Genomic DNA, 27,554 nt, shown 5'->3' on the forward strand with positions numbered 1-27,554 from the left:
ATAGCTGATTCCTTGCAGGTCTCCAGCAGGCCTGTCAGAATATTTGCTTGCCGTACAGGGTGTAAGGGATGTATGGGGTGTATGGGGTGTACGGGATGCACAGGATGTATGGTGTGTATGGGATGTATGGGGTGTATTGGATGTACTGGGTGTATTGGATGTACGGGATGTACTGGGTGTATAGGATGTATGAGATTCACAGGATGTACGGGATGTACAGTGATGTACAGGATGTACAAAGTGTAGGGGATGTATGGGGTATACAGGGTGTATGGGATGTATGGGGTGTACGGGATGTATGTGATGTACAGTATGTATGGGGTATATGAGTTGTACGGGGGTGTGATGGACAGCAGAAATATTCTTTTTTTGTGTGTTGTCTGAAGTTCCTGGGCCTCCCAGGGGGGAGGGGAAATGGGATGTATCTCCATATAGAACAAAGGCAGCATGGCTCTGTGTGGCTGGGGAAGTCCAGGCCACTTCTTAGCAGGAAGTTGGGGGTGGGGACAATTGCAGGGCCATGTGGACTCGTTGTTGGGAGAGCTGGAGTCGTGATGGACAGGGCTACTCCTGCCTGAGCCTTAACTAGGAGATGCTTGGAACTGTACTTTGCTATGTACACTGCTGGCTGGTGAGTCCTTGGATCGCTACCCTGTGACCTGCCCTCTGCTGAGTGCCCGGACCTCCTGCCTGCCAGAGCTACCTTCTGCTGTGAGCCCTGCTTACCTTGCCTGCCTGAATTGCCCTCTGCTGTGCCCGGGCTCTCTTTGCCTCAACTGCCCCTCGGCTGTGTGCTAGAACTACCCGCTGTTGCTGTGTGCCGAGCAGGGTCGCCGCTGCTGCCATCCGCTGTGTACCAGGACATCCGTGTCGGACCCGTGAGTTTATGCTCTCCTGTTTTCCCTGAACTGTTCTTGTACTCCACCTCCACCTCCCTGTTGGATTAAAACTACTACAGAGACTCACACCACCCCCCTGTTGGATTATAAACTGCTGTAGAGACTTTAACTTTACCTTGGGGCTGGACTACAGGTATTGTGGACTCTCTCCCTGCACTACTCCCCATTGAGTGACTGTTGTCTGTTTTAATAAAGCTTTAAGTGTTTGCCATCTGCCTTGTGTGTTCTGACCCGCTTACCCTCCATCACATCTGGTCAGGGGTGTACAAGGTGTATGGGGTGTACAAGGTGTATGGGGTGTACAAGGTGTATGGGGTGTACAAGGTGTATGGGGTGTACAAGGTGTACGGGGTGTACAAGGTGTACGGGGTGTACAAGGTGTACGGGGTGTATGGGGTGTACAGGGTGTACGGGGTGTACAAGGTGTATGGGGTGTACAAGGTGTATGGCCAAGCATATATACTGACAGGAAGCTTCAATAAACTACCATGGTGCTCCACAGCGCCCTGGTAGTTCATTGAGGACTACAAGCCCCCAGCCACTAAGCCTGCTGAGACTTGTAGGAACTCATTTACAGAATTCAAAGATCCGCACGGCCGCGTTGTTTTCAAATTTGACAGATAGTGCGAGGAAACTTCTCCCCATATTATCTATCAGAGGGAGGGGGGTGGCTGCAGCTCTGGGAACATGTTACATGTTCCACCCTAAAAACAGGTGGACCATGTAACATGCTCCCAAAGGTGAACCTGTCCTTTAACAAGTGTTTATTTAGCCTGTGGTCTATATGGATATTGGTCTATGGCGAGCCCCACGTATAGTAAGGTGGCCTGGCATGTTCCCAGGTTTGGATCAATCAGTGAGCAGATCCACCTGTACAGCAGGACTTTTCATGTCGGTGGTTAATTAGAGAAGATTTAACTATGTAAGTGCTCCCCCAGTGCTGAGTGCTTCAGGGCCATGGCTGCTGTGATACATGAGTGGGTTTTTTTTTCTATTTTATTGAGGTTGTGAACGACATGTTTCACATTGAGCTTCAAAGGGGGCAAATTGTTGGTGTCGCTTAGCTGGTACCTCTGTGACTGAAGTCACCAGTTTATTTGCCCCGAGGTCCAGTATCAAAGGTGATGACGACATATACAATTTATGAGAAAAGGTAGTCTGATAAGTATAAGCACGGTCCACATGGTCAACTGACCGAAAGAGACAAAAGGACATTGCGCAGGATTGTGACCCGGAATAAGAAAAAACTGCTGCAAAAGTGACTGCAGAGCTCAATCTCAGTCCCATGAAGACATCACTTCTGCTTTTGATTCAAAACATGTCCTCACTTTCAAACCAGAAAATCATGGTGAGTTTCCATTTTTCGTCTAACCCTTGTAATACCACAGAGCAAACATCAAGCCTGCCAACAGCAGAGGACAAGTCCCATGGAAACCCACAGGTGGAAGACCCAGTAGAATTCAACATGATATGAATATAGATGGACCCTAATATATTGAGCAATGCCCTATCTTCCAATCAGGATAAAGAAGGGAATCAAGTCATAATGTATACAGTATCAGGGTTCTCAAGCCATGGGGACCACACTTTATCAAATTTGGAAGGGCATCACCGGTAATCACCATTATACTGTATGCAGGTTCCAGTCCATTCTCTGAATATCTGATATTGGGATATCCTTACACTCACTTACCTGACCTCTTGACACCTGTGTAGTAATGGAGAAAGCATTTTCTGGCACTCTGGATTCACAGTGACCGATCCAAAATGTAAAGATTGAAAACTTTCACTCTTCAAAGCCTTCAAGCAATAGCTCAGCTGCTTGCAATAATTACTGTCCAACCACAAAGGATAAGTGCGGCAACCGTACAGCTTCAAACTTGAACAGCGAGACATGACGCTTATGATGAAGTCCTCATCCTGAGTCTCATACAGACAGAAGATGGTCTGAGTATAGAAAGTCTCATTGATGTCCATCATGGCCCATTCTTTCATTGCAGGTTTGGCTTGGAGTGAAATGTTGATGCCTGTGCTCTCTGAGAATATCTTCACCTGCTTTTCATTTAGAAGACCAAATAGGAATTGTACAGCTAAGAACAAATAGTCATGTTCTGAATTCAAGTCTAAGAGTGAATTTCCTTTACAGATCTCAGGGAGCAAATTACCTTCCATAGATCCAGAACCATCATCCATCCCATAATACAGAGCAGCAAGGAACTCCTGTACACTCAGGTGGATGAAGCTGTAGCAGGTCTGGGTGCGGACGTCCCAATGAAAGATGTTCTCATTCAGAAATACAGACTCCACCTCAGACAGAGAAAGTCCATGTCTTTCTAGATCTTTCTTCTCAAATAAGATTTGTTGGTTCAGAACTCCCTGATTGGCCAGAGCACACAGCTTCTTCAGACAGGTTTGTTTCCTGCGTACTGACTGCTCCTTCTTGCAGTGATGGGTAATTAGAACCTCCAGGTAAAGAAGGTAAATTGAAGTCATCGTATTACACTGAATTAAACCCAAATCTTTTTTTATTTCTTGTTTCATTACAGTGCAGACAATCCAGCATGTGATGGGGATGGCACACATTATGTACAGAAATTTGTTGTCTTTTATTATACTGAGAACCTTGTCTGCATCGTCTTTATTTCCAAAGTATTTATGGACGTATTCATCTCGATCGTCTCTTGCAAATCCCTGGATTTCCACAATGCGAGAATCATCGATGAATGTGTTAAGTTTCTCCATGGCCATTGACCTTGTGGTGAGGATCAGAGAAGATTGTGGGAGAACCTGTTTCCTGAGCAATCTTTGGAGAATTATTTCTCTGTGGGTTTCCATAGAAATTTCAAGACCACCCTCAGATTTCTCCTCCAGAGTCCACCTCAGTTCATCAAACCCATCAACTATAGTGAGAAGTTTTCTCTGACTTCCAGGATCCTTCAGTATAGACAGAAGGTCATCTGAACTCTGCAATCTGCAGGCTCTGAATAAAAGTCCCACAAGGCTTATGTCTCCAGGGATGGTGTTGATGTCTCTACAGCTCAGATAAAACACAAATTCAAACTTGTCTTGGTAGAGATCCCCAGAGGCCCAGTCCAGCATAATCTTCTTGGAGGTCATTGTTTTTCCAATCCCAGCAGGTCCTTGTAACACCACAATCTTAGGGATGAAACCATATTCATCAGGGTCAAAGAGGGCCTGGATTGTGGTTGGGGAGTATTCATCTAAAGGACTTTTCTCAATGATCTGTGGATGTCTTTTGTTTGAATTATTTATGTCATTCTCCTCTTTATGCTGGTGTCCTTTTTGCATAGATAACTTGGTGTATATTTTCTGTAGATGCACAGCCTCCCCCATACGTGAATTATATTCTTTAATCCTCTGGAAAATCTCTTTAAAAGATTCTCTGTATTCCTTTCTGAAGTCTTTATGAGAGAAAGGAGAATATATTATTCCTCATACACACATGAAATAGTATTTATAAGACAGAGTTGGACATTTTGTATTGTAACCATAAACCCCAAGAATGGAACCCTAATAGAAGATATCCCATGAAATACAGGAGAATTGTGGAAAGATCAAACTATGCACACATCATCCAAACTACAACAGAATAAAATGTTCATCCAGAAGAGATTTCATATCAAACATTTATGTCCAACTAACCTGCTAATCTGTTGTCGTGTGTCATCTTCTTCACTTTGGCTGAAAAAAATAGAATTTAATTATTGTGCAAGATTAAGGCTGCAGTTAGGGGAATATATTTCCCTTAAAATTGGGTTTAAATTCATTCATAAGAATGTTTTAGTTTAGAAGATACTTCTAGACACCATAATCCCATCACCCCCCTGGAGATTGGAGTCTCTCCTCCTCCAATTTCCACCTCCCATGTTGGGGGGGTTCCAGAAAAGCTCCAATTCTCCTTGAAGGCTTTTACTGACACACACTTGGAACCTGGGGCATTGGCTACTCTTTCTGATGAAGGTTTAGATGGATGCATAGTACACAAGTCTCAGAACACTGAGCCACATATATGGAGGTTCTGTCAAATAGGCAAGGGGCTGCAAATGTATTCCACTGCCAGCATCCTAGAGAAGTGTTGCTCTGCTCCCCATCTTTCCTTTAGCTTGTTTCTGAACTCTAATCTTTTCCTTGATCCATAAATCAGTTATCCTTCATTGTTCATCTCTACAAACACCCTTGGTGAAGATTGTGTCATCCAGTCCAAAACTCCTGAGTGGTCATTGGCCTTCCCTGTATGACATTCCTAGCTCTTACGCACACAGATGTTGATCAGGAATTGTTAGAAAATGGTCATTATAGATGGGAACTCACCATTTTGTACTCTCCTCTCCTGGAGGTCATTTGCAGGTCCCATCAGACCAATCAGTGTAAAGACTTTAATTGTGACATCCAGAGCCTCTTCTTCTCCATATGTGTCTATCAGGAGGTCCTTGGTGGTAATCCAGTCTGCATTTTCTAGTCTTCCTCGGGGGATGGGACGTTTATCTCCATAGGAGAAATCAGACAATTTGTTCCTAAATCTCTTGAAATCACATCCTTTCAGATCCTCCAGAGAATATATGATAAGATCCCCGGGGGTTTGTAGATACTTTCCCAGGACACCAGGGGTTGACCCTGCAGAGGAAAATCAGCAACCATAAACATTAGTTATGATGAAGATGATGAGATAAAAGTGACTGGCTGGAAATGTGATAAAACGAAGGCTGTGAAGTGATGAGAAGATGAACTATGACTACTGGGAAAATGGGAAACTGCATAATAAACTGTGGATGATAGATCTGAAACTTTGCTGAAAATAAATATATGTTTGGTTATTGAATTAGATTAATTAAGGACTTCAATGTACAGATGTGGGTGAGGGTGATATATGAAATGAGAGGATATGAAAGGGTAAGGAATCAAGTGGGCGAGTCAAGGAAGAATGTATGATGATGGTAGTGATATGGTGTGTGTGTAAAAAACAGAGAAGGACAGTGTACAGTAACCTTGAAATGTGACTATATGGGGGTAGAGTAAAGGGGGACACTTAGACCTATTAGTGGAAAGAGGAGATGTACCTGGGCACATAAAGAGGAAGAGGGGTAAATCAAATACAAAATGCATTATTGCTGGAGGTAAAAAGTCTTAATGGCCTCTTTGTAGCCATCAAGATGCAAAGTGTTCAGCCTTTGACATCAGAATGTCTCTTTTTATCATGATTTGTTAAATCTGTTATTATCCCTAGATTCAGGAACTTCTTCAATAATTATGTCTCTAAAGAGACTGCAATCCATGTCAGGAAATGACTGCTCTTTAAAGACTAATCAGAGGTTGGATCAGTATGTGTTCAGCCTCAGTCAAAACATCTGGATTGTCCTTCCAATATATTGCAGCTGACATGAGAACAATACATGAATAACGTATGTGAGGAGCCATTTAGAAAAGATGTAATGGGCCGACTCAAACCTGTAGTATGAGGCTCAATAATGGTGGTATTATGACACCTGGATAGACAACTTAGCACTTGGAGACCCTGCATTTGAAGCTTCCTATTAATGAGGGTGTTTTAGAGATAGAACAGCTATCACTGCTGGGGGGGGTTATGTTCAGTGTTACAATATATTCTTGAGGATGTGTTTGGAATTCTCTAAAACTCCTTCAAGAGAAGGGGCTATGGGGTAAGTAGGTATAAGTGCTTAGATGAGATGTTTTTGATCTTTTCCCCTTTATTTTATCAGTTGGCTTCATGCTGATGTTTGAAGTCATGCGTAGTCATTACAACTGTTTATTGCTGTAATATTTACAACATTCTATTTATTTTTGTAAACTATAATGAAGGGAGGGGTTTACCTTCCCGAAATGCATCAGTCATGTTTTCCTAGCTAGCTTGCCATGAAATGATTTTAACATTAAAAGACATTGGACTAGAAGACATTTGTTTGACAATATTATTGACTTCCCTTAACATGAAATAAAATATGAAGAAGCACGCAGAATCTAAATTCAGCTTGTTCAGTTAAGCTTTGGCAAAAAAAAAAAACTGGAAGATGAATGGGTTCTCTGCATTGCTGCATCCGAACTTGTTCTCTCCAGTGTTAGTAAATAACCCCCAAGGTGATTGTGGAATTGATGAAAGCTCCTGAACTCTTCTAATGGATGTACTGACCAGATGTCTACAGGAAATGTCCAGACTACAGAGACATAAGATGTCCTATCATATAATTCCAATCTCTGGAGATGTGAGATGGAGGAAAACATTGGAAAGGATTTTCAGGATCAAGTCATACCTTGTGAGAAGAATGAAGAGGTCGCCATGACATCAGGAGATGATCTGAGATGACATCACCTGGAAGGAGCACAAACAATAACAAACTCATTTTTAGTGCAATGAATGGAATCAATAAGGAGGATTTTGTTCCCTTATGTGGATAACAATTGTCTGCCTGAATGTCCAATCTCTGTCATTCTGTCATTTATATCCCATGACTATGAGGGTAATTAGAACCTTCATCCCAGCATTTATCTGATTGGTATATTGGGGTCACAAAAAGTAAGTTCACACTGTTTAGGGCCACATTTAACACAGACTCATACTTTTAGGGGCCACCTCCACAAATTTGTGCCATTCATAGCCAAGACTGGTACTAATCAGCACCAAAGTATCGGCCAGTAAGATGTCTAGAGAGAGGTCAGGTGGTACTTCAGGTTTGGGGGTCACCTAGGAAAGGGTGGTTAAGGGTTAAGAAGCAGTCAGGTTTAGAGGGTTAAATGAAGGTTAGGAGGAAAGGACAAGATAAGTGTCAGGATGAGAATATGAGGTGTCAGGATCAGAGGGGAATATGGTCCCTGAGGCACAAGTCTATAAAGTAAAAGTCTGTTTTATTGTTAAATCACAAAAGGACAGGTTTTGACTTCAAGTTTCCATAAAAATCACACAGGCGCAGCTCTTTGCCTGCACCTAACACAGTCTTTAAACTGCAAAAGAACTTACCTACTACATGAGAGGTTCAAATATGACAGGATAATCAAGAGAAATAGAACTGTCCTCATCCAGCAGGAAAATCACAAACATGAAAGTCTTACAGTCACCGGTTCTCTGGTATTAGCTTTGCCTGCGACATGTTCCTGTCCTGGAGTGTGACAACCATTTGTCCATTGGCCCATACCACATACTCATGCAGGTTTAGACTTTTTGCAGCACATACTGCTTAGTCATACATGGAGTGATGCCAACCCATGTCACAGTCTACTGACTTATCTTGCTCTGGACACTCTGGACACTGGTTCACCATATGACCCAGTTGGTGGTAGGACCAGCACCAAACTACATGGAGTTCTCTTTCCCCTTCCAGCCCTCAGGAGGGTTAGATCCTGGGGTGCTCCTGGTGGAGATGTCATGCCCCTGGGTGGACACAATGCAGTTGACAGGTGGCATCTTTGTGCTGAGGTGCACCTTCTCTCAGATTGAAGAGGGGCCCCCAAAGAAATGTTCTGCCAAGCTAATTCCGGGACCAAGTCACAGTACACCTGCTGGGTAGGGATGAGCTGAAAGTTTGGTCCGAACCCAAGTTCAAATTGAACATTTGCTCATTTGGTTGAATCCCAAATGTTTGAAATGTTTTACTGGAATTGCACTATCAAACATTCCATAATACAATGCCAAAGTCTTGAACTTGACCTGAGGTCATAAGAGTTTTGATCTAAGTTGCAGCTCACACACTATAAAAGGTGCTTTACCAGCAGACGTTTGTCAGTGTGAGGGAAAGGGACCACCGAAATGTATTTTATATAAAGAGTTGGATATTGTAGTGTGGTGTACTACTACTGTTTTGTGATTTACAGTATCAGTGCTACATTCAGTACTATATTCTGTGCTATATGCAGTCATATTTTCTGCACTATATACAGCATCAGTCCTATATACCCTGCTATATCCTGTGCTGTGTACAGAAGGTGCAGCATGGTAATGACACAGATTCAGGTTTCAGTAAAACGTGAAACTTGTATTGAAGAGAATGCCAAACTACAAACAACCCCAGCGGGAGAGCACTGCTTAGGGTAACGCTCACAGTTCATTTCAATGCAGGAAGAGATGCACCAACAGCATCTTTCTTCAGAGGGTGGAGTGTGGCCTCGTCAGTCCACTCCCAAAGGGGAGGTGTACTTGAAGAATTGCAGGTCCTGAGCCTGTCCTGTTCCTACTTGTCTGGAACCTTTCCCTGCTACTATCACTTTCTCTGACAGATAGGTACTTTTTCCCTACTCTAGCCACTTTACAAATGCTCACTAAAACCTGGGGGCAGGGACTTATAAAGACTATGATGATCCAAGATGGCTGCCAGAGGTCACCTGGATGCAGCATAGCAAACCAGAGCACTGCTTCCAGGAACTTGAAAACCTTAGAGAAGCTATGTATCTCCTGACTTACTCTCTAGGCTGTGACACCACTCCAGTCGAGCACCACCTACAATGGAATTTGAGCACAGAATGAGCCACGTGCTGCAAGAGGCTGTAAAAGTATTTATGGACTTTGAGGTTGAGGAGTTGAGTAACAGGGACCATAGATGGAGGGACACCAGTCAGGAAGAAGCATTTGGCATGATGTTTCCACAGCTGCTGCACACTGTCAAGTTGACTCCAGCAATGAGGAGGGAAGGGATGATGATGAGGTCTCTGACCATACTTGGGTGCCCAATAGAGCAGAGGAGGAAATAGGCACAACCTCAGCAAGGTAGGATGTCTGCCAGGGCAAGTCACAGGAAAGTGGAGTGAGAGGCCAACCTGTTCCACTGGATAGCAGAGCTTGACAGATGAAGAGCACTGTTGTCCCTTGTTCACACCCCTGAGCTCACCTGCATGGGCCTTTTTTAACATGGGCACTGTTCTTTGTAGTCTCTGCCTTCAGCGTATCAAGCATGGTAATATCATTGGCCATTTGTGTACCACCTATTTGCAGAGACATTACACCTCTCACCATGCAGCTCAGTGGGAACAGCACCAGAATACTCTTCTTCAGGAAAAGGACTGCAAACCTCCCCTTCCTCCCAGATCTTCCCCCCTTTCCACCCCGGACCCCACTAACTACTATTCCTTCTCAACAGCCTCAGTGGACCCCAGGAAATAGAATGATAGTATATCAAAGGGTGTGAGAGCTTTTCCCTATGACTCCTCCAGCAGGGAAGAATGTCTGCATGGGGCCCACTCAGAGTATGAGCAAGGGTAGGATTAAACCTTACTCTGATTCTGCCAACCCCACCAGCTGTAGAATTCAGCAGACAAGTTGTGTTGCCCCAGCTGCTAGAGCACAGAAAACAGCAGTATTCCTCAGGACTCAAAATTCTCCACTACTCCTCCGTACCCATAGTGCCCCCAGTACTCCTCACTACTCACAGGGCCTTGAGTACTCCTCAGTACTCTCAAATTCTCCTCCAGTGCTCCAATATTCCTCAGTACTCATAATGCCCGAGTACTTCTCAGTACTCACAGTGCCCTCAATACTCCTCAGTACTCACAGTGCCCTCAGTATTTCTCAATATTCACAGTGCCCTCAATACTACTCAGTACTCACAGTGCCCCCAGTACTTCTCATTACTCACAGTGCTCTCAGTACTCACAAGTAACCCTTAGTACTTACAGTGCCCCAGTACTCCTTAGTACTCATAATGCCCCAGTACTCCTCAGTACTCACAGCCCCCAGTACTCACAGTGCTCTCAGTGCTCACAAGTAACCCTTAGTACTCACAGTGCCCCAGTACGCCTTAGTACTCATAATGCCCCAGTACTCCTCAGTACTCATAGCCCCCAGTACTCCCCAGTACTCACAGTGCTCATATGTATCCCTTAGTACTCACAGTGTCCCAGTACTCCTCAGTACTCATAATGCCCCAGTACTCTTCAGTACTCACATTGTCCTCAGTAATCCTCATTCCTCACAGTGCCCTCATACTCCTCAGTACTCACAGTGCCCCAGTACTCCACAGCATCCTCTCCCATGTATCAGTCCTTCTGGCTCCTCCTTCAATTGAATAATCTGGATTCAACTACATCAGCCCTCGGCATCCTCCCCCAGTTACTTCTTAGTACTCCAGTCACTTATTTGTTGCAGGTCCTGTTCTACTCCACTCTGCTTCATGTCCTACTGAAACATCACCTCTACAGTCTTCACAGTCTGCCTCTTCATCTTGTCATTTGTTTATCCCAGATCAGGTCTGCCGGATCTCCCTCTGACGTAGAATCTCAGCAGATGAGAGGTACATACTCTCCCTTTGCTGATCAGTTCTGTTTTTCTGGCTTGTCTCTCTAAAAGCTCACACTCTAATATGTACAGTATATTAGGAGGACCAAACCTGCTTCGTCTCGCTGAAATATTGTTTCCATTTAAATAACAAATATGCTTCATCTCTTCTTCTGACTCCGTGGCTAAGGAGATATAGAAACAAACACAATATTGCTGCTACTGCCATATATACTAAGTTCATGAAGCTTGCGGGTGCTGATCCACAGTCGCTCGGCTGTATACAATGCTTGGCTGAACAGATCCACATGGCCATTGCTGCTTCTCTTACAATCTTGCATGAATTCAGAATCCACAGTGTATACATTCCAAATACAGAGAGTTGACTGGTTTCCGCCAGCATGGCTTTAGTCACCATATAACATGAAACTACAGAATATATCAAAACAGGGGCCCAGCCTAGTAATTGTCTCATCAACCACTTCATTGTACAAGCAAGACAGCTGATATAGTGATCACCGAGTCCGTGCGTGGACTGCTATCTACAATCACACACAATAAACCAATATAAATGTATGGCCATATAAGTGTATGTACCAAGAGGGGAGAACACAAATCCACAAAGAAAAATCGAACAAATCTTAAGAGAAGCAATATAGATGTAAATCTGAATCCCATCTCAAATATAACTCATTTAACCCTTTCACCCTCGTATTTCATCTGAGAATCCACCATGCTTCTCCTCCAAAAAGCCTTCTAGCCCTATCACCACCTCTCCGGAAGTGTGGCAGCCTTTCTATGCCGGGAGAGATCCCCAGGATGACAATCCCTAAAATGATGGGATACATTGGAAATGTGCCTAGTTATTTGTATCACAATGGTGCTCCCCAATCCTAGTTCTTCAACCGACATATTGGAGGTGATCACAAATCTTAGAAATCTAGGACCACAATCAATGCACTGATGTATGGAAAACTCTTCTCCAGATGATGAAAAGGAAAATAATTGACCTGGAGATGACAATACCTGCATGTGTTATTATTACAAGGAGAACTACCTAAATATGCAGCCAGGTGGGCTGGCATTCTCTAGACAATGAAATGAAAAGACAAATGAGCAGCTAACGTTGGTGCTGGATGACTGGAGGAGCGACTGCCTGACTGTAATGAGGTATGTAATCCTCTGTCAGTATAAAGAATTGGTCAATTATAATTTTTCCAATTATTCTGATGATTTGGTGATATTCCTTTGAATATGTAGTAACAAAGGTGACGGAGCGTTGCCACTAGACTGACTCTTGGATCTGGAGGTGTCACCTGGCAGATCTTCTCTATCTCTGGACCTGGCTCCTTGATTAAGGAAATATGTTTGCTTCATGGGCAGCCAATCTCTGTTATATTTAGGGCTGCTTTGTTGGTGACATCTTACCCTCATTGGATTGTTTATATACCTCATCTCTTCCATCCATTGCTGCCTTGGGCTCCAATCAAACTGCTACTTTGTGACATTTCCTCCCATGGTCTCTGCAGACTGAGCAGTTGTTATGCTGAAGAAGAATCCTGATCCCGATGACGTGTTTCATGTGATTTGTACTCGGCACACAACGCAGTCTGTTACTAAGCAGAGGATCACAACAAACTCGGCTCTCACCTGTTCTGTCCCTGTTTGCCAAGTCATATGACATTGGTGGCCTAAAGAGGAACTCTACTTTTGTTGAGAAAAAACTCTGGGTGATCTCTGTACATTGCGGGGATTTTATCAAACTTTGTTGCAGATTCCTACCTTGTGTTATTCTGCAGAAATACAGTCATGGCCGAAATTGTTGGCACCCTTGATATTTCTCCAGGAAATCATGTATTTCTCACGAAACGTATTGCATTAACACATGTTTTGCTATACACATGTTTATTCCCTTTGTGTGTATTGGGACAAAACAAAAAAAGGGAGGAAAGAAAGCAAATTCGACATAATGTCACACAAACCTCCAAAAATGGGCTGGACAAAAGTATTGGCACCCTTTCACAACTGCGGATAAATAAGAATGTTACAAGCATGTGATGCTCCTGTAAACTCACCTGGGGCAAGTAACAGGTGTGGGCAATATAGAAATCACACCTGAAAGCAGATAAAAAGGAGAGACGTTCACTTAACCTTTGCATTGTGTGTCTGTCTGTGCCACACTAAGCATGGACAACAGAAAGAGGAGACGAGAACTGTCTGAGGACCTGAGAACCAAAATTGTGGCAAAATATCAACAATCTCAAGGTTACAAGTCCATCTCCAGAGAACTAGATTTGCCTTTGTCCACAGTGCGCAACATTATCAAGAAGTTTGCAACCCATGGCACTGTAGCTAATCTCCCTGGTCGTGGACGGATGAGGAAAATTGATGAAAGATTGCAACGCAGAATAGTCCGGATGGTGGATAAGCAGCCCCAAACATGTTCCAAAGACATTCAAGCTGTCCTGCAGGCTCAGGGAGCATCAGTGTCAGCGCGAACTATCCGTCGACATTTAAATGAAATGAAACGCTATGGCAGGAGACCCAGGAGGACCCCACTGCTGACACAGAGACATAAAAAAGCAAGACTACAGTTTGCCAAAATGTACTTGAGTAAGCCAAAAGCCTTCTGGGAAAACGTCTTGTGGACAGATGAGACCAAGATAGAGCTTTTCGGTAAAGCACATCATTCTACTGTTTACCGAAAACGGAATGAGGCCTACAAAGAACAAAACACAGTACCTACGGTAAAATATGGTGGAGGTTCAATGATGTTTTGGGGTTGTTTTGCTGCCTCTGGCACTGGGTGCCTTGACTGTGTGCAAGGCATCATGAAATCTGAGGATTACCAAAGGATTTTGGGTCGCACTGTAGGGCCCAGTGTCAGAAAGCTGGGTTTGCGTCCAAGATCCTGGGTCTTCCAGCAGGACAATGACCCCAAACATACGTCAAAAAGCACTCAGAAATGGATGGCAAAGAAGCGCTGGAGAGTTCTGAAGTGGCCAGCAATGAGCCCAGATCTAAATCCCATTGAACACCTGTGGAGAGATCTTAAAATTGCTGTTGGGAAAAGGTGTCCTTCCAATAAGAGAGACCTGGAGCTGTTTGCAAAGGAAGAGTGGTCCAAAATTCCGGGTGAGAGGTGTCAGAAGCTTATTGATGGTTATAGGAAGCGACTGATTTCAGTTATGTTTTCCAAAGGGTGTGCAACCAAATATTAAGTTAAGGGTGCCAATACTTTTGTCCAGCCCATTTTTGGGGTTTTGTGTGACATTATGTCATATTTGCTTTTCTGCCTCTGTTTTATATTTGTTCCAATACATACAAAGGGAATAAACATGTGTATAGCAAAACATGTGTTAATGCAATACCTTTTTTGTGTGAAATACTTGATTTTCAGGAAAAATATCAAGGGTGCCAACAATTTCGGCCATGACTGTAGCTGTTTGCTTGTCTGTGTCCATGTGCAGAGTGAATGTGAATGGAAGTGACTGACTAATTATCAGCCCGCTGGGCACTAATGAGGAAAATTGCGGGGTCTGACTTGTATCTTAGTGCAGACTTCTGGGAAAATCAGTGAGCCAATCACACAAGCAGGAAATGACATTTTCAGGGGGCGCTCTGTACACACTCTGTGCACAGAACATCCCCAGTTAGACATATCGCATTTAGTATTTTACAGAAAATGACAGCGCTGCAGAAATATAGAAAAGTGACAGCAGAAAAAGGCAGAGTGGTCCACCGAGTCTGCCTGTTTATTTTGTGTGTTTTTTGTGTTCTCTTCTTTTTTTGGGGGGGTTAACTTTTTGGTCTGAGACCTACCGTATTTTTCGCCGTATAAGACACACCTAGGTTTTAGAGGCAGAAAACAGGAAAAAAAAAATTCTGAACTAATGGACTGCAGACACAGTACAGGGATGACCAGAGACTGCGGACAGCACAGGGATGACCAGAGACTGCGGACAGCACAGGGATGACCAGAGACTGCGGACAGCACAGGGATGACCAGAGACTGCGGACAGCACAGGGATGACCAGAGACTGCGGACAGTACAGATGACTGCTGACCTTTGGGGAAGTGGGGAGCGGGTACCTGAATTTGACAGGTACCCGCTCTTACTTCCGCAGAGTTTTTGTTTGATCTTACCTGTTCCTCGATCCAGCCGCGCGCTGTCTTCCCGGCTTCTGTAATGGCGCTCGGCATGACAGCCAGGTGCCCAGTGCGCATGAGCGAGAAGCACTTGCGCTTTGTGATTGGTCCGGCGGCTTCTGGGATCTGTCATGTGTCCCAGGTACCGCCTTACCATTCACAAAGCGCACCGCTTCTCGCGCATGCGCACTTGGCACCCGGCTGTCATGCCCAGTGCTCACACTACAGAAGCCGGGAAGACAGCACGCCGCTGGATAGAGGAACAGGTAAGGTCCCGCTGCAGAGCTGAGCGGCCGGCCCGGTATTCTGACACAGCCGCGGTGGAAATACCGGACCGGCCGCTCTATATTCGCCTTATAAGACGCACTGACATTTCCCCCCCAGATTTGGGGAAGAAAAAGTGCGTCTTATACGGCGAAAAATACGGTATGTTTGTCCCAAGCATGTTTGAAGCTATTTACTGTTGACTGGCTCACTACCTCTGCTGGAAGTTCACTCCAAGCATCAACTACTCTGTCAGTAAAATAATACTTTCTGAGATTAGTTGTGAACTTTCCTCCAGTTAGTTGGAGGTCATGTCCTTTTGTTAACTGTCTCTGGACTCATTCTATCTTATCAATATCTTTTTGTAAGTGAGGTCTCCAGATCTGGACACAGTATTCTACATGAGGTCCAACTAGAGATCTACATAAAGAAACCTTCCTCCTACTGGTGACCCCTCTAGTGATATAAAGATCTATATAGAGGGATCAGGACCTCCTTCCTCCCGCCGGTGACCCCTCTAGTGATATAAAGATCTATATAGAGGAATCAGGACCTCCTTCCTCCCGCCGGTGACCCCTCTAGTGATATAAAGATCTATATAGAGGAATCAGGACCTCCTTCCTCCTGCCGGTGGCCCCTCTAGTTATATAAAGATCTATATAGAGGGATCGGGACCTCCTTCCTCCTGCTGGTGACCCCTCTAGTGATATAAAGATCTATATAGAGGAATCGGGACCTCCTTCCTCCCGCCGGTGACTCCTCTAGTGATATAAAGATCTATATAGAGGAATCGGGACCTCCTTCCTCCTGCCGGTGACCCCTCTAGTGATATAAAGATCTATATAGAGGAATCAGGACCTCCTTCCTCCTGTCAGTGACCTTTCTAGTGATATATAGATCTATATAGAGGAATCAGGACCTCCTTCCTCCTGCTGGTGACCCCTCTAGTAATATAAAGATCTATATAGAGGAATCAGGACCTCCTTCCTCCTGTCAGTGACCTTTCTAGTGATATATAGATCTATATAGAGGAATCAGGACCTCCTTCCTCCTGCCGGTGACCCCTCTAGTGATATAAAGATCTATATAGAGGAATCGGGACCTCCTTCCGGTGACCCCTCTAGTGATATATAGATCTATATAGAGGAATCGGGACCTCCTTCCTCCTGCCGGTGACCCCTCTAGTGATATAAAGATCTATATAGAGGAATCAGGACCTCCTTCCTCCTTCCGGTGACCCCTCTAGTGATATATAGATCTATATAGAGGAATCGGGACCTCCTTCCTCCTGACAGTGACCCCTCTAGTGATATAAAGATCTATATAGAGGAATCAGGACGTCCTTCCTCCTACTGGTGACCCCTCTATTGATATAAAGATCTATATAGAGGAATCAGGACCTCCTTCCTCCTGCCGGTGACCCCTCTAGTTATATAAAGATCTATATAGGGGAATCAGGACCTCCTTCCTCCCGCCGGTGACCCCTCTAGTGATATAAAGATCTATATAGAAGAATCAGGACCTCCTTCCTCCTACTGGTGACCCCTCTAGTGATATAAAGATCTATATAGAGGAATTGGGACCTCCTTCCTCCTGCCAGTGACCCCTCTAGTGATATAAAGATCTATATAGAGGAATCGGGACCCCCTTCCTCCTGCCGGTGACCCTTTTAGTGACATATAGATCTATATAGAGGAATCAGGACCTCCTTCCTACCTGTAACCCCTCTAGTGATGCATCCAAGAATTCTATTCGCTTTCCCCACTGCTTGGTCTATGTTTGCTCATTTTGCAATCATCTGAAATAAGTACCCCCAAGTCCTTTTCCTCTGTAGTGTTGGCCAACACTGTACCTCCAATGTTGTACTCTTTCAAGGAATTCATTTTCCCTAGGTGCATTATTTTACATTTAGAAACATTGAACTGCAGTGTCCATGCCAAATCCTGTTACAGACACCTTCAGGGATATCCTCCCTATTACACACCTTTGTATCATCAGCAAAGAGACATCCCCTTACCCAACAACCCTTTAGTTCTATCCCTTACATATAGATTACATAGAACAGGTCCCAGTACAGAACCTTGGGGTACACCACTAGTGACTGCTCTCTGTTCTGAGTGAACCCCATTTACAACCACACTCTGGTATCTCTCATTTAGCCAGCTGCACATCCACTGAACCCCCCAAGGGCTAAGTCCTAGCTTGTCCAACTTCTGTATTAGATCATTATGTGGACTGTATCACATGCCTTGCTGGAATCAAGATATTCTATGTCCACAGCACCACCCTGGTCCAAAACATTGGTGATAAGGTAAAAGAATCAAATCAGATGAGTCTGCCATGGTCTGCCCTCAGTAAAGCCATGCTGCTTTGTATCCAGCACGTTGTGTGACAATATGGCTTGAGTCACAATTGAAAATGCTTTATAATTTTTTTTTTCCAATTTTTTTCCTACAAAGTGGAGTTACCCTTTAAGCTTTTTTGTTTTAAAGTGTATACCTTATAATAATTTTTTACTGTATTGCCAACACTCAACTATCACTTCTGCTACTACTACTACTACTTGAAAAAAAGTTGGCAATAACAATGTAGCACCCTCCTAGAGTAGAGCAGGCTGCTGGGTAAATTTACCTAGCTCCTCTGTAATCAGAGGAGCCGGTGTTGATTGTTTGGGGCTGCTCAGTGTCTCACAGGCTGCTGGTCTGTTACTTCTCCCTGTATTCCAGAGGATTCTAGAAGTATAGTGGGAGGAAGAACCAATCCTGGTGAGATGTGCGCAGTAGGTGGTTGAGGAGCTCATAAATAGTCTGAGGCCTGGACAGCGGAGTGCAATGTTCCTCACTTCAGTCCTGCAGGAGGGGATGCCTGTGCAGGACCTTGAAAGAAGCTTTTAGTAAGACACAGAGATCCCAGCTAGGCTTAGCTGGAGGGCCTATTTGTAATTCCAGGGATCAAGTTGGATCTGGAGAAGCTCACTGGAGAAAACCTGAATAAAGTTGATTGGAAAGAGTCCAGCTGTGCTATGGTGGTATACATCTACATCCCACTCACTAGGAAGAGCATGGTGGATATTGGCAGGAGGCAACCAATGGTCCTGTGGCTGAGTGAGATGACCCCGGTGATGAAGAATAGTGACTTTGTGTAGCTTCTAAACTCTGGAAGGAGTACAGGTCACAGTCAGCATAGAGATCCTGTGTGACATAAATCTTGTACTGCCAAGCCAAAAGTTGAGGAGTCCACAAGTTGTTCAGTTTTACAGTTTATCAGGGTACTCTACTCACCCCCATCCAAGTTCATTGTGTCCAATAAAAAAACAAAAAGAAACCCCTAGACTGTTCTCTGGAGCCAGTGGAAGAGTGCAGAAAATTCTAAGTGCCTGGCTGTGTGTGCTCAGAGGGGGGATAGAATCAAATTCACCAGTGGCTCATTAGGGGGTGCGCTACAACTACTTATTACTAATTTATTTTGGGGTGGGATTCAATCACATTGGGTTTTTGTTGCTGCTGTAAATGAATACAATAAATGAATAGACATGCATTTTATGTAGTGCCAGAATATGGTGTCCTTAATGCTGTCCATGAGAGTTCTAATCTTCTGTAATTCCATGTAAAGATTTAAATCTCTCCCCAAGCATGTTGTTTAACCGCCTCCCACCCGCCATATAAGGCAATGACGGGTGCAAGGTGGTTCTCTCTTTCTGGGAGGACGTCATATGATGTCTTCCCACTCTAACTGCGCATGTGTGGCTCCGGGAGCATGCAGCGTGGTGATCAATGGCGCACTGTGTCCCTCGGACACAGCGGATCACCAATCAATGGAAAGAGCTGAAGATGTTGACTCAGTCATGTGATCAGCTGTGTCCAATCACAGCTGATCACATGTAAATAGGGAAATGCCAGTTATCTGCATTTCTCTCCTCACGAGTTGTCACGCTGACAGAGGAGAGGAGAGCGGGTAATCGGCATTCCTCGGAGGGGACTGTTGGTTATGTGTTAGAGAAGACACTGGTAGTGATGAGGCAGAACTATGTTTTTACTTGTGTGGCTTAAGTTGCAAACATACAGAGCACATTTCAGCAGACAGTGATAGCAGACATCTTACTTCCTAAAGAGAGAGAGAGGAAGAGAAGAGAAGGAAGAGAGAGAACCAACAAGTTCTACACATATGCACAACTGATAACCTTAGTGTACAGTGCCATCTACTGGTCAAGTGATATTAACATACAATACTATATAGTACATGCTGTTGTATTCCTAACAGGGACATGTATACTGATCATCAGGGCACTGATGATCAGTGTGCCTTGATGATCTATGTAGCCCCAGCAGTGTCACCTGTCAGTGCCACATCAATGCCTACCAGTGCACATCAATGCCACATATCAGTGCCCATCTGAGCTGCCTTTCAGTGTCACCTATCAATGCCAGTCAGTGCCACCTATCAATGCCAGTCAGTTCCACCTATCAGTGCTGTCAGTCAGTGCCACCTATCAGTGCCAGTCAGTGCTGCCTATCAGTGTCAATCAGTGCTGCCTATCATTGCGCATCATTGCCCGTCAGTGCTGCCTATCAGTAGCACCTATCAGTGCCAGTCAGTGCCACCTATCAGTGCCTGTCAGTGCTGCCTATAAATGCCATATATGAGTGCTGCCTTTCAGTGCCCATCAGTGATGCCTGTCAATGCCCATCAGTGCCACCTACCAGTGCCTCCTCATCAGTGCCCATCAGTGCAGCCTATCAGTGCCCATCAGTGCAGCCTCATTAGAGCACATCAGTGAAGGAGAAAAATCACTTATTTACAACATTTTATAACAAAAACTAAGAAAAAACATGTTTTTTTTTCAAAATTTTCAGTTGTTTTTGGTTTGTTTAGCAAAAAATAAAAAAAAACCCAGAGGTGATTAATTAATACCAAAAAAAAAAAGCTCTATCTGTCACAAAACAATGATAAAAATGTCATATGGGTACAATGTTGCATGACCGCGCAATTGTCATTCAAAGTGTGATAGCGCTGAAAGTTGAAAATTGGCCTGGGCAGGAAGGGGGTGGAAGTGCCCTGTAGGCAGGAAGGGGGTAGAAGTGCCCGGTGGGCAGGAAGGGGGTAGGAGTTCCCTGTAGGCAGGAAGGGGGTAGGAGTGCCCTGTAGGCAGGAAGGGGGTAGATGTGCCCTGTAGGCAGGAAGGGGATAAAAGTGCACTGTAGGCAGGAAGGGGGTAGAAGTGTCCTGTAGGCAGGAAGGGGGTAGAAGTGCCCTGTAGGCAGGAAGGGGGTAGAAGTGCCCAGTAGGCAGGAAGGGGGTAGAAGTGCCCTGTAGGCAGGAAGGGGGTGGAAGTGCCCTGTAGGCAGGAAGTGGGTAGAATTCCCCGGTGGGCAGGAAGGGGGTAGAAGTGCCCGGTGGGCAGGAAGGGGGTAGAAGTGCCCTGTAGTCAGGAAGGGGGTAGAAGTGCCCTGTAGTCAAGAAGGGGGTAGAAGTGTCCTGTAGGCAGCAAGGGGGTAGAAGTGTCCCGTAGGCAGGAAGGGGGTAGAAGTGCCCGGTGGGCAGGAAGGGGGTAGAAGTGTCCTGTGGGCAGGAAGGGGGTAGAAGTGTCCTGTAGGCAGGAAGGGGGTAGAAGTGCCCTGTAGGCAGGAAGGGGGTAGAAGTGTCCTGTAGGCAGGAAGGGGATAAAAGTGCACTGTAGGCAAGAAGGGGGTAGAAGTGTCCTGTAGGCAGGAAGGGGGTAGAAGTGCCCTGTAGGCAGGAAGTGGGTAGAATTCCCCGGTGGGCAGGAAGGGGGTAGAAGTGCCCGGTGGGCAGGAAGGGGGTAGAAGTGCCCTGTAGTCAGGAAGGGGGTAGAAGTGCCCTGTAGTCAAGAAGGGGGTAGAAGTGTCCTGTAGGCAGCAAGGGGGTAGAAGTGTCCCGTAGGCAGGAAGGGGGTAGAAGTGCCCGGTGGGCAGGAAGGGGGTAGAAGTGTCCTGTGGGCAGGAAGGGGGTAGAAGTGTCCTGTAGGCAGGAAGGGGGTAGAAGTGCCCTGTAGGCAGGAAGGGGGTAGAAGTGTCCTGTAGGCAGGAAGGGGATAAAAGTGCACTGTAGGCAAGAAGGGGGTAGAAGTGTCCTGTAGGCAGGAAGGGGGTAGAAGTGCCCTGTAGGCAGGAAGAGGGTAGAAGTGCCTAGTGGGCAGGAAGGGGGTAGAAGTGCCCAGTAGGCAGGAAGGGGGTAGAAGTTGTCACGACCCACGGCCGCCGCCACCAACAGGCGACAATTGCACAGCCGCGACTAACAGTAATACGTCACGCCCACGGCGTCAGACCCCAGACCTTCTCACCAAACTCGTGACCGAAGGGCCGGCCGATCCAAAACCACGGTGTGATGCGCGTAACAAGGCCCCACCCAGCTGCACCCTACACAGCGATTGCCCAGCTAATGGACTACAATCGGTGCCTGCAGCCTGAATGCGCTTGTTACTGGGTCGGGTTAGTTACGCAACTAACCCTCTACTGCCACCACCACTTTTGTCGGACACTGGGAAACTCCTGTTATCAAATATACACTATAATGATTGAAATATTGATCTATATAACACGGCTCGCGGACCTACTATACAGAGATATACAAACAGTAGCGTCTCTTCAAAGGCAGGGATTCGTGAATTGCAAGTAAGCGCTTAGAAACAGTTTAACACTTTCAGAAAGAAAGATTTATTACCAAAAGCGTCAGATGCAAAATAAATATGTACAAAGAGATATCACAAAAATATATATATGTATATAAAGACACAGCAAACATAGAATAGCGAGGAAATTACAGGGTAAGTTACTTGCCTTGCCTGGTTTTAGCAAATTCAAGATGCAGAGCAGAAAGGTTCTTTGATCTCCCCTTGTTACGATGTTGCTGGGAGATCTCGGTGTGTGTGAGTGTCTCTGCGACAAAAACTTTTCACTCTCTTAAAGGTCCCTCTCAGGGGAAGGGAGGGGGGCTCTGACTTGGGAGTGGTCATTGGGGAACTCTACTCTAAATACAACTCATCCCCCATGATCTGAAACATACAGTTCACCTGAGGAATGTGCAGTTATCTTATCTTGATTAAGATGGGGGAGGAAGTACACTTTACAACCTTTATGACTGCTGGATACAGGATGTCTTAACCTGGTTGACTCCCACACCATCTGCCAGAAGATAACGTTTGCCTCACAGGAATGCAGGGGGGATGTGAGGATTCCAGGAAGACCTCAAATACACAGACAGAACACAAAAAAGAGTGTAAAGGGGGACTCCGCTCCAACAAGGATGAGCAAGTTTGCCACACCTCCCCCTTAAGTGGTTGCCAAGGAGTGAGCTACAAGTTCTCTCCTGACGCAACCGACCTCTGTCCAGAGGTTCCTCTTGGGACGTCCTGGTACCGCTGTACTGCGGGAGAACCGAATTCCGTCTGAACAGGCAGCCGTTCTCTCCAGCAGCACTGCTGGGCCGACCAAGTGAGTGGTCACGGGTGGGTACCAGTCGGCTGTGGCTATCCGAATCCCGTGGCAACTGCCGGGGTGCCCACCTGTTCACAAAACACTTCGGCTCAGGGGTGTCCTTTGCTAACATATTAATATGTAGCTTCTTGTCAAGGTAGAGAAGAAGATTTCCCTCTCCTACCTTCTTCCTCAGGCTTAGGACTACATCTGGCCTGAAGGTAGTAGCGTCCATGTGCACCGGAACCGGATAGGCGAATTCTGGGCCTCGCCTCCCAGTGGTGTCCATAGGTACCTTCATCCAAGATGGACAGTCCTCGTTACCTGCTAGCATCCAGGACACCAGTTCCTCCAGTTTCCTGTCTACTAGGTCAGTCACAGGTCCAGCTGAGCCATGATCATCGCATCCAGGCGTCTTACCGTAGCCAGCTGTACCCGCGACTGACGTAACCTGCTTTTTGGCCTGGGGAGCAGACCAGGTCTCAACTGCCTCAGTCTCCCCACGCCCAGACCTCTGGGGGTCTCTTTTTACTGATGGGTTCCTAAACTGAACCACTGACATGCCCCTCTGACAGTTACCCTTCTTGGCTGTCGGACTGGGCACAGGCGGTTTGTTCCAGCCTAGTGACAGGGGCCCAAGTTGCTCTTTCCAGACAGGGCCGAGCACCACGAGGCCCCTAAAGTGGACAACTGCACCCAGGTCCACTGCGCATTGCGGGCCACTCCTGACCGCAGGAGTGGCGGTCAGTGCCTTCTCAACCCCAACTAGCTTTCCCAAGGATTCAGGCAAGCCACATGGGGTAGTGAAGGCTGGCTCGTCTGGAGCTTGCTGGGTTAGAGATGGTGGTCCATGCTCCCTGCTCAGGCCCATGATGGAAAAACAGTAGGCACCTTCCGGATGCTCCATTGCCTCATAGCTCCTGGGCATGGGGTAGACCACAAACCCAGGGCTGGTGTTCAGTTTCCCAAGGTTCTCAGAAAGCCTGGTCATCGTATCCTGCTGGAGGACCGCGACCACTAGGACTGCCCAGACTCTAGCTGATCCCTGGATTCCTGACTGTGCCATTCCCTTTGCCTCTGTGGCCCAATCATCCGGCACCTTCTGAATCCAGACACCATCTATCAGAGGCCTGGGCAGCTGCTCCAGACCCCAAGTGCTAGGGAAGGGTGATTGGGTCTGGGCCTGGAGGCCCTCTCTCTGTAACCCAAGCATCAACCTTCCTGGCCTGCTGCCTCTGACCTCTGTCTGTCTGCCTGTGAACACACCTTGACAAGTGGGATTAACTGACAGGCTTTCAGGCTCCCAGCCCCCACTGACTAGGCGTCTTTCTAGCCTCCTTGCTCTTTTGTTTACTCTCCCCAGCAGGGGGGCTCAGCTCAGGACACAAGCCGAAATATCCATATGAATGACTTTCCAGAGCTGCCTTCCCCGTGGGACTACAAATCTCAGTTAGCTTACCTCTGAAGGTCCTTTGGGACTCACTTTTCAGGGCTTCCTGAACTGTGAAACTGCAAGTCCCAGCCAGCTTACCTCTGAAGGTCCTTTGGGACTCACTTTTCAGGGCTGCCTGAGGCGTGGAACTACAAGTCCCTGCCAGCTTACCTCTGAAGGTCCTTTGGGACTCACTTTTCAGGGCTGCCTGAAGTGGGGAACTACAAGTCCCAGCCAGCTGTGGTGTGCCTTCCTTAGCAGGGCAACTCACAGTTAGCGGGCCTCTGAAGCTCCTTTGGGAATCGCTTTTCAGTGCTGCCTGAGGCGTGGAACTACAAGTCCCAGCCAGCTGCCTAGTCCTATGCAAGGCCAACGGCTGGGCACTTATCAAGGCACAATCTTCTGAGCCTGGGCAAGGGACAGGCCTATCCAGACCATCCCCTTGCTCAACCCCCAGAGACTGTACCTCAGCCCCCAACACTGAAAATGCATCCTTTGTTTCATCACAAATCTCATTGTTAGCATTACCAACATTGCCGTCAACAATACAAACATTATCAATGACATTACTATCAATGTTATTCCCAATGTTACTAACATTAGTAAGATCACCCTCAGTGTCACCACAACGATCCTCAACAGTCACGTTCATAATATCCGTGACACGAGTTCAATACCTCCCCAGGCAAGGGGATTTCTTCTTGTTCTCCAGCTACTGGAGACTCCTGCAGCCCCACACCATTCCCAGCCCCCTCCCTCTGTCCATCCACCGGTGGCCCAGACATTACCCCAATATCTGTCCACAGTACCTTGGCTGGTCCAGAGAGTTCCAGGGGGACCTTCCGGGTCTTCTCGGCAGGGGCATAATACGAAACAAGAGTGCCTAGGTCAGCACCCAACAAAACGGGTGGGCAGTTCATCTGAGACCCCCACCTCCCTCATCCCCCTCCCCGCACCCCAATCTAGGAATACCTTTGCACAGGGTATGCGTGAACGGGTCCCCCCAACTCCTGTGAGGGTCAGGAACTTTCCTGGGATGAGGTTCTGTGGCTCAATCAGCTCTAGCCGGATCAAGGTGACTTCGGCCCCGGTGTCCCGGAAACCAGTTGCAGACCGGTTGCCCACGGTAACGGGCTGCAAGTTATCGGGGGTCATCTTCCTGCGAACGAACAGCACAGAAGAAGAGTTGCTGGCCGGCTGGCCAGGTGATGTCATCTGCTTCTGCTCAGGACACTGCATCCTGAGATGTCCGGCTTTCCCACAGGTGAAACATCTGCGGGTGTCAGGCAGGAATGGCTTGGCTCCAAGCGCTGCAGGGTTGGGCGGAGGTGAAGCTTGACTCACCGAAGTAGGAGAGGTTGCTAGGGACGATTTCCCCCCTTTCCAGCTGTTTGGAGGAGCCTTGCGAGGTTCAGGCACTCTCGTGTGGACGAAGGTATCTGCCAGGTCTGCTGCAGCTTTAGTAGATGCTGGCTCCCTCTCCAAGACGAACTGTCTGACGTCTGCTGGACAAATGTGCAAGAGTTGATCTCTGATCATGAGATCCTCCAAAGATTCATAAGAATCAACTTTCAGTCCCTTAGTCCACTGTCGGAATGTGGTGCGTAAGCGACTTGCCACATCCGTGTAAGAGTCCCCAGGTCCCTTCTGCATGGACCTGAACCGCTTGCGGTACACTTCCGGGGTCCTCTGGTACTTTCGGATTATGGCGTCTTTTAAAAGTTCATAATCATCATCTTGCCCCTCTGGCAATTCAACAAATGCGTCCAGGGCCTTGCCTTGTAGCCCTGGTGTCAGGTACCGAACCCATTGAGCTTGGGGCACATGGTACTGATGGCACGTTTTTTCAAAGGACAGTAAGTAGGTGTCAATGTCGCTGTCCTTTTCCATCACTGGAAACTTGGCTGCGCCCACGGAAAGAGTGGCGTCCCTGTGATCTAGGGCCCCGAGGTTCTGACCCGGTTGCTTCTGGAGCCTTGCCATCTCCATCTCGTGCCGACGATCAGCTTCCCTCTGCACTGCCTCCCTCTCAGCCTGGCGTTCCTCTGCCAGCCGCTACTTGGCGTTCCATGAACCGCAGGTATGCCTCCAAATCTGTCTCCATGAGGCGTTTCAAGGCCTCCTGCATCTGAGGAGAGTCTCTGCTGGGTCCAGGCACCACGGTGTTAGCGCACTCAGGTGGTGGTGTGACGTTAACCTTTGGTGATCCTCCAGTGTCAGTCTCTGTATGCCCATCCTGTGAGGCCGTCTCTGAGCCACTGGCAATGTGGGTAACGGGAACCCCTCCATGTTCAAGTTCCCCCGAGTTCTGATTTGCTCGGATATCATACTCCACTAGATCACTAATCAAATCTTCACAAGTTTTGCGACCGACGTCCAATCCTCGTGAGGCACATTCAACTTTCAAATCACCTTTGCTCATTTTCTCGTAATCTACTTCACCAGGCATAATCGCAAGCAAAGATAGAAAAGTAGGAAAAGAAGGAGCTGTTGCTATGTGTCTCTCTATACACATATATATAAAATAAAATATGCACCGCTTGTTTCTAAGGACTGTTTCCACAAAGGTTACAATCCTTCAGTGCAGAGCCAACTATTAACGCTGCACTGAAGCTCTTACTGCAATTATCCCACGTACGCTGCCACCAATATGTCACGACCCGCGGTCGCCGCCACCAACAGGTGATAATCGCACAGCCGCGACTAACAGTAATACGTCACGCCCATGGCGTCAGACCCCAGACCTTCTCACCAAACTCGTGACCGGAGGGCTGGCCGATCCAAAACCGCGGTGTGACGCGCGTAACAAGGCCCCACCCAGCTGCACCCTACACAGCGATTGCCCAGCTAATGGACTACAATCGGTGCCTGCAGCCTGAATGCGCTTGTTACTGGGTCGGGTTAGTTACGCAACTAACCCTCTACTGCCACCACCACTTTTGTCGGAGACGGGGAAACTCCCGTTATCAAATATACACTATATTGATTGAAATATTGATCTATATAGCACGGCCCGCGGACCTGTTATACAGAAATATAACAAACAGTAGCGTCTCTTCAAAGGCAGGGATTCGTGAATTGCAAGTAAGCGCTTAGAAACAGTTGAACACTTTCAGAAAGAAAGATTTATTACTAAAAGGGTC

At 46.6% G+C, this 27,554-nt stretch overlaps 1 protein-coding gene across 1 annotated transcript; it reads right to left on the reverse strand.

The window, feature by feature from the left end:
• Nucleotides 1-2,588: 2,588 nt before the first annotated feature.
• LOC149451509 (NACHT, LRR and PYD domains-containing protein 3-like) lies at nucleotides 2,589-7,214 on the reverse strand. The gene is made up of 4 exons (XM_089690565.1): nucleotides 7,187-7,214; nucleotides 5,232-5,534; nucleotides 4,563-4,601; nucleotides 2,589-4,321 (listed from the first exon to the last, which is right to left on the reverse strand). Exons 1-4 carry the CDS (start codon nucleotides 7,212-7,214, stop codon nucleotides 2,589-2,591), a joined length of 2,103 nt encoding a protein of 700 aa, XP_089546691.1.
• Between the last annotated feature and the right edge of the window lie 20,340 nt (nucleotides 7,215-27,554).

This window comes from Staurois parvus, unplaced genomic scaffold, assembly GCF_062004578.1.
Source record: "Staurois parvus isolate SC_StPar_1 unplaced genomic scaffold, SC_StPar_1.0 ptg000534l, whole genome shotgun sequence".
NCBI classification, from domain to species: Eukaryota; Metazoa; Chordata; class Amphibia; order Anura; family Ranidae; genus Staurois; species Staurois parvus.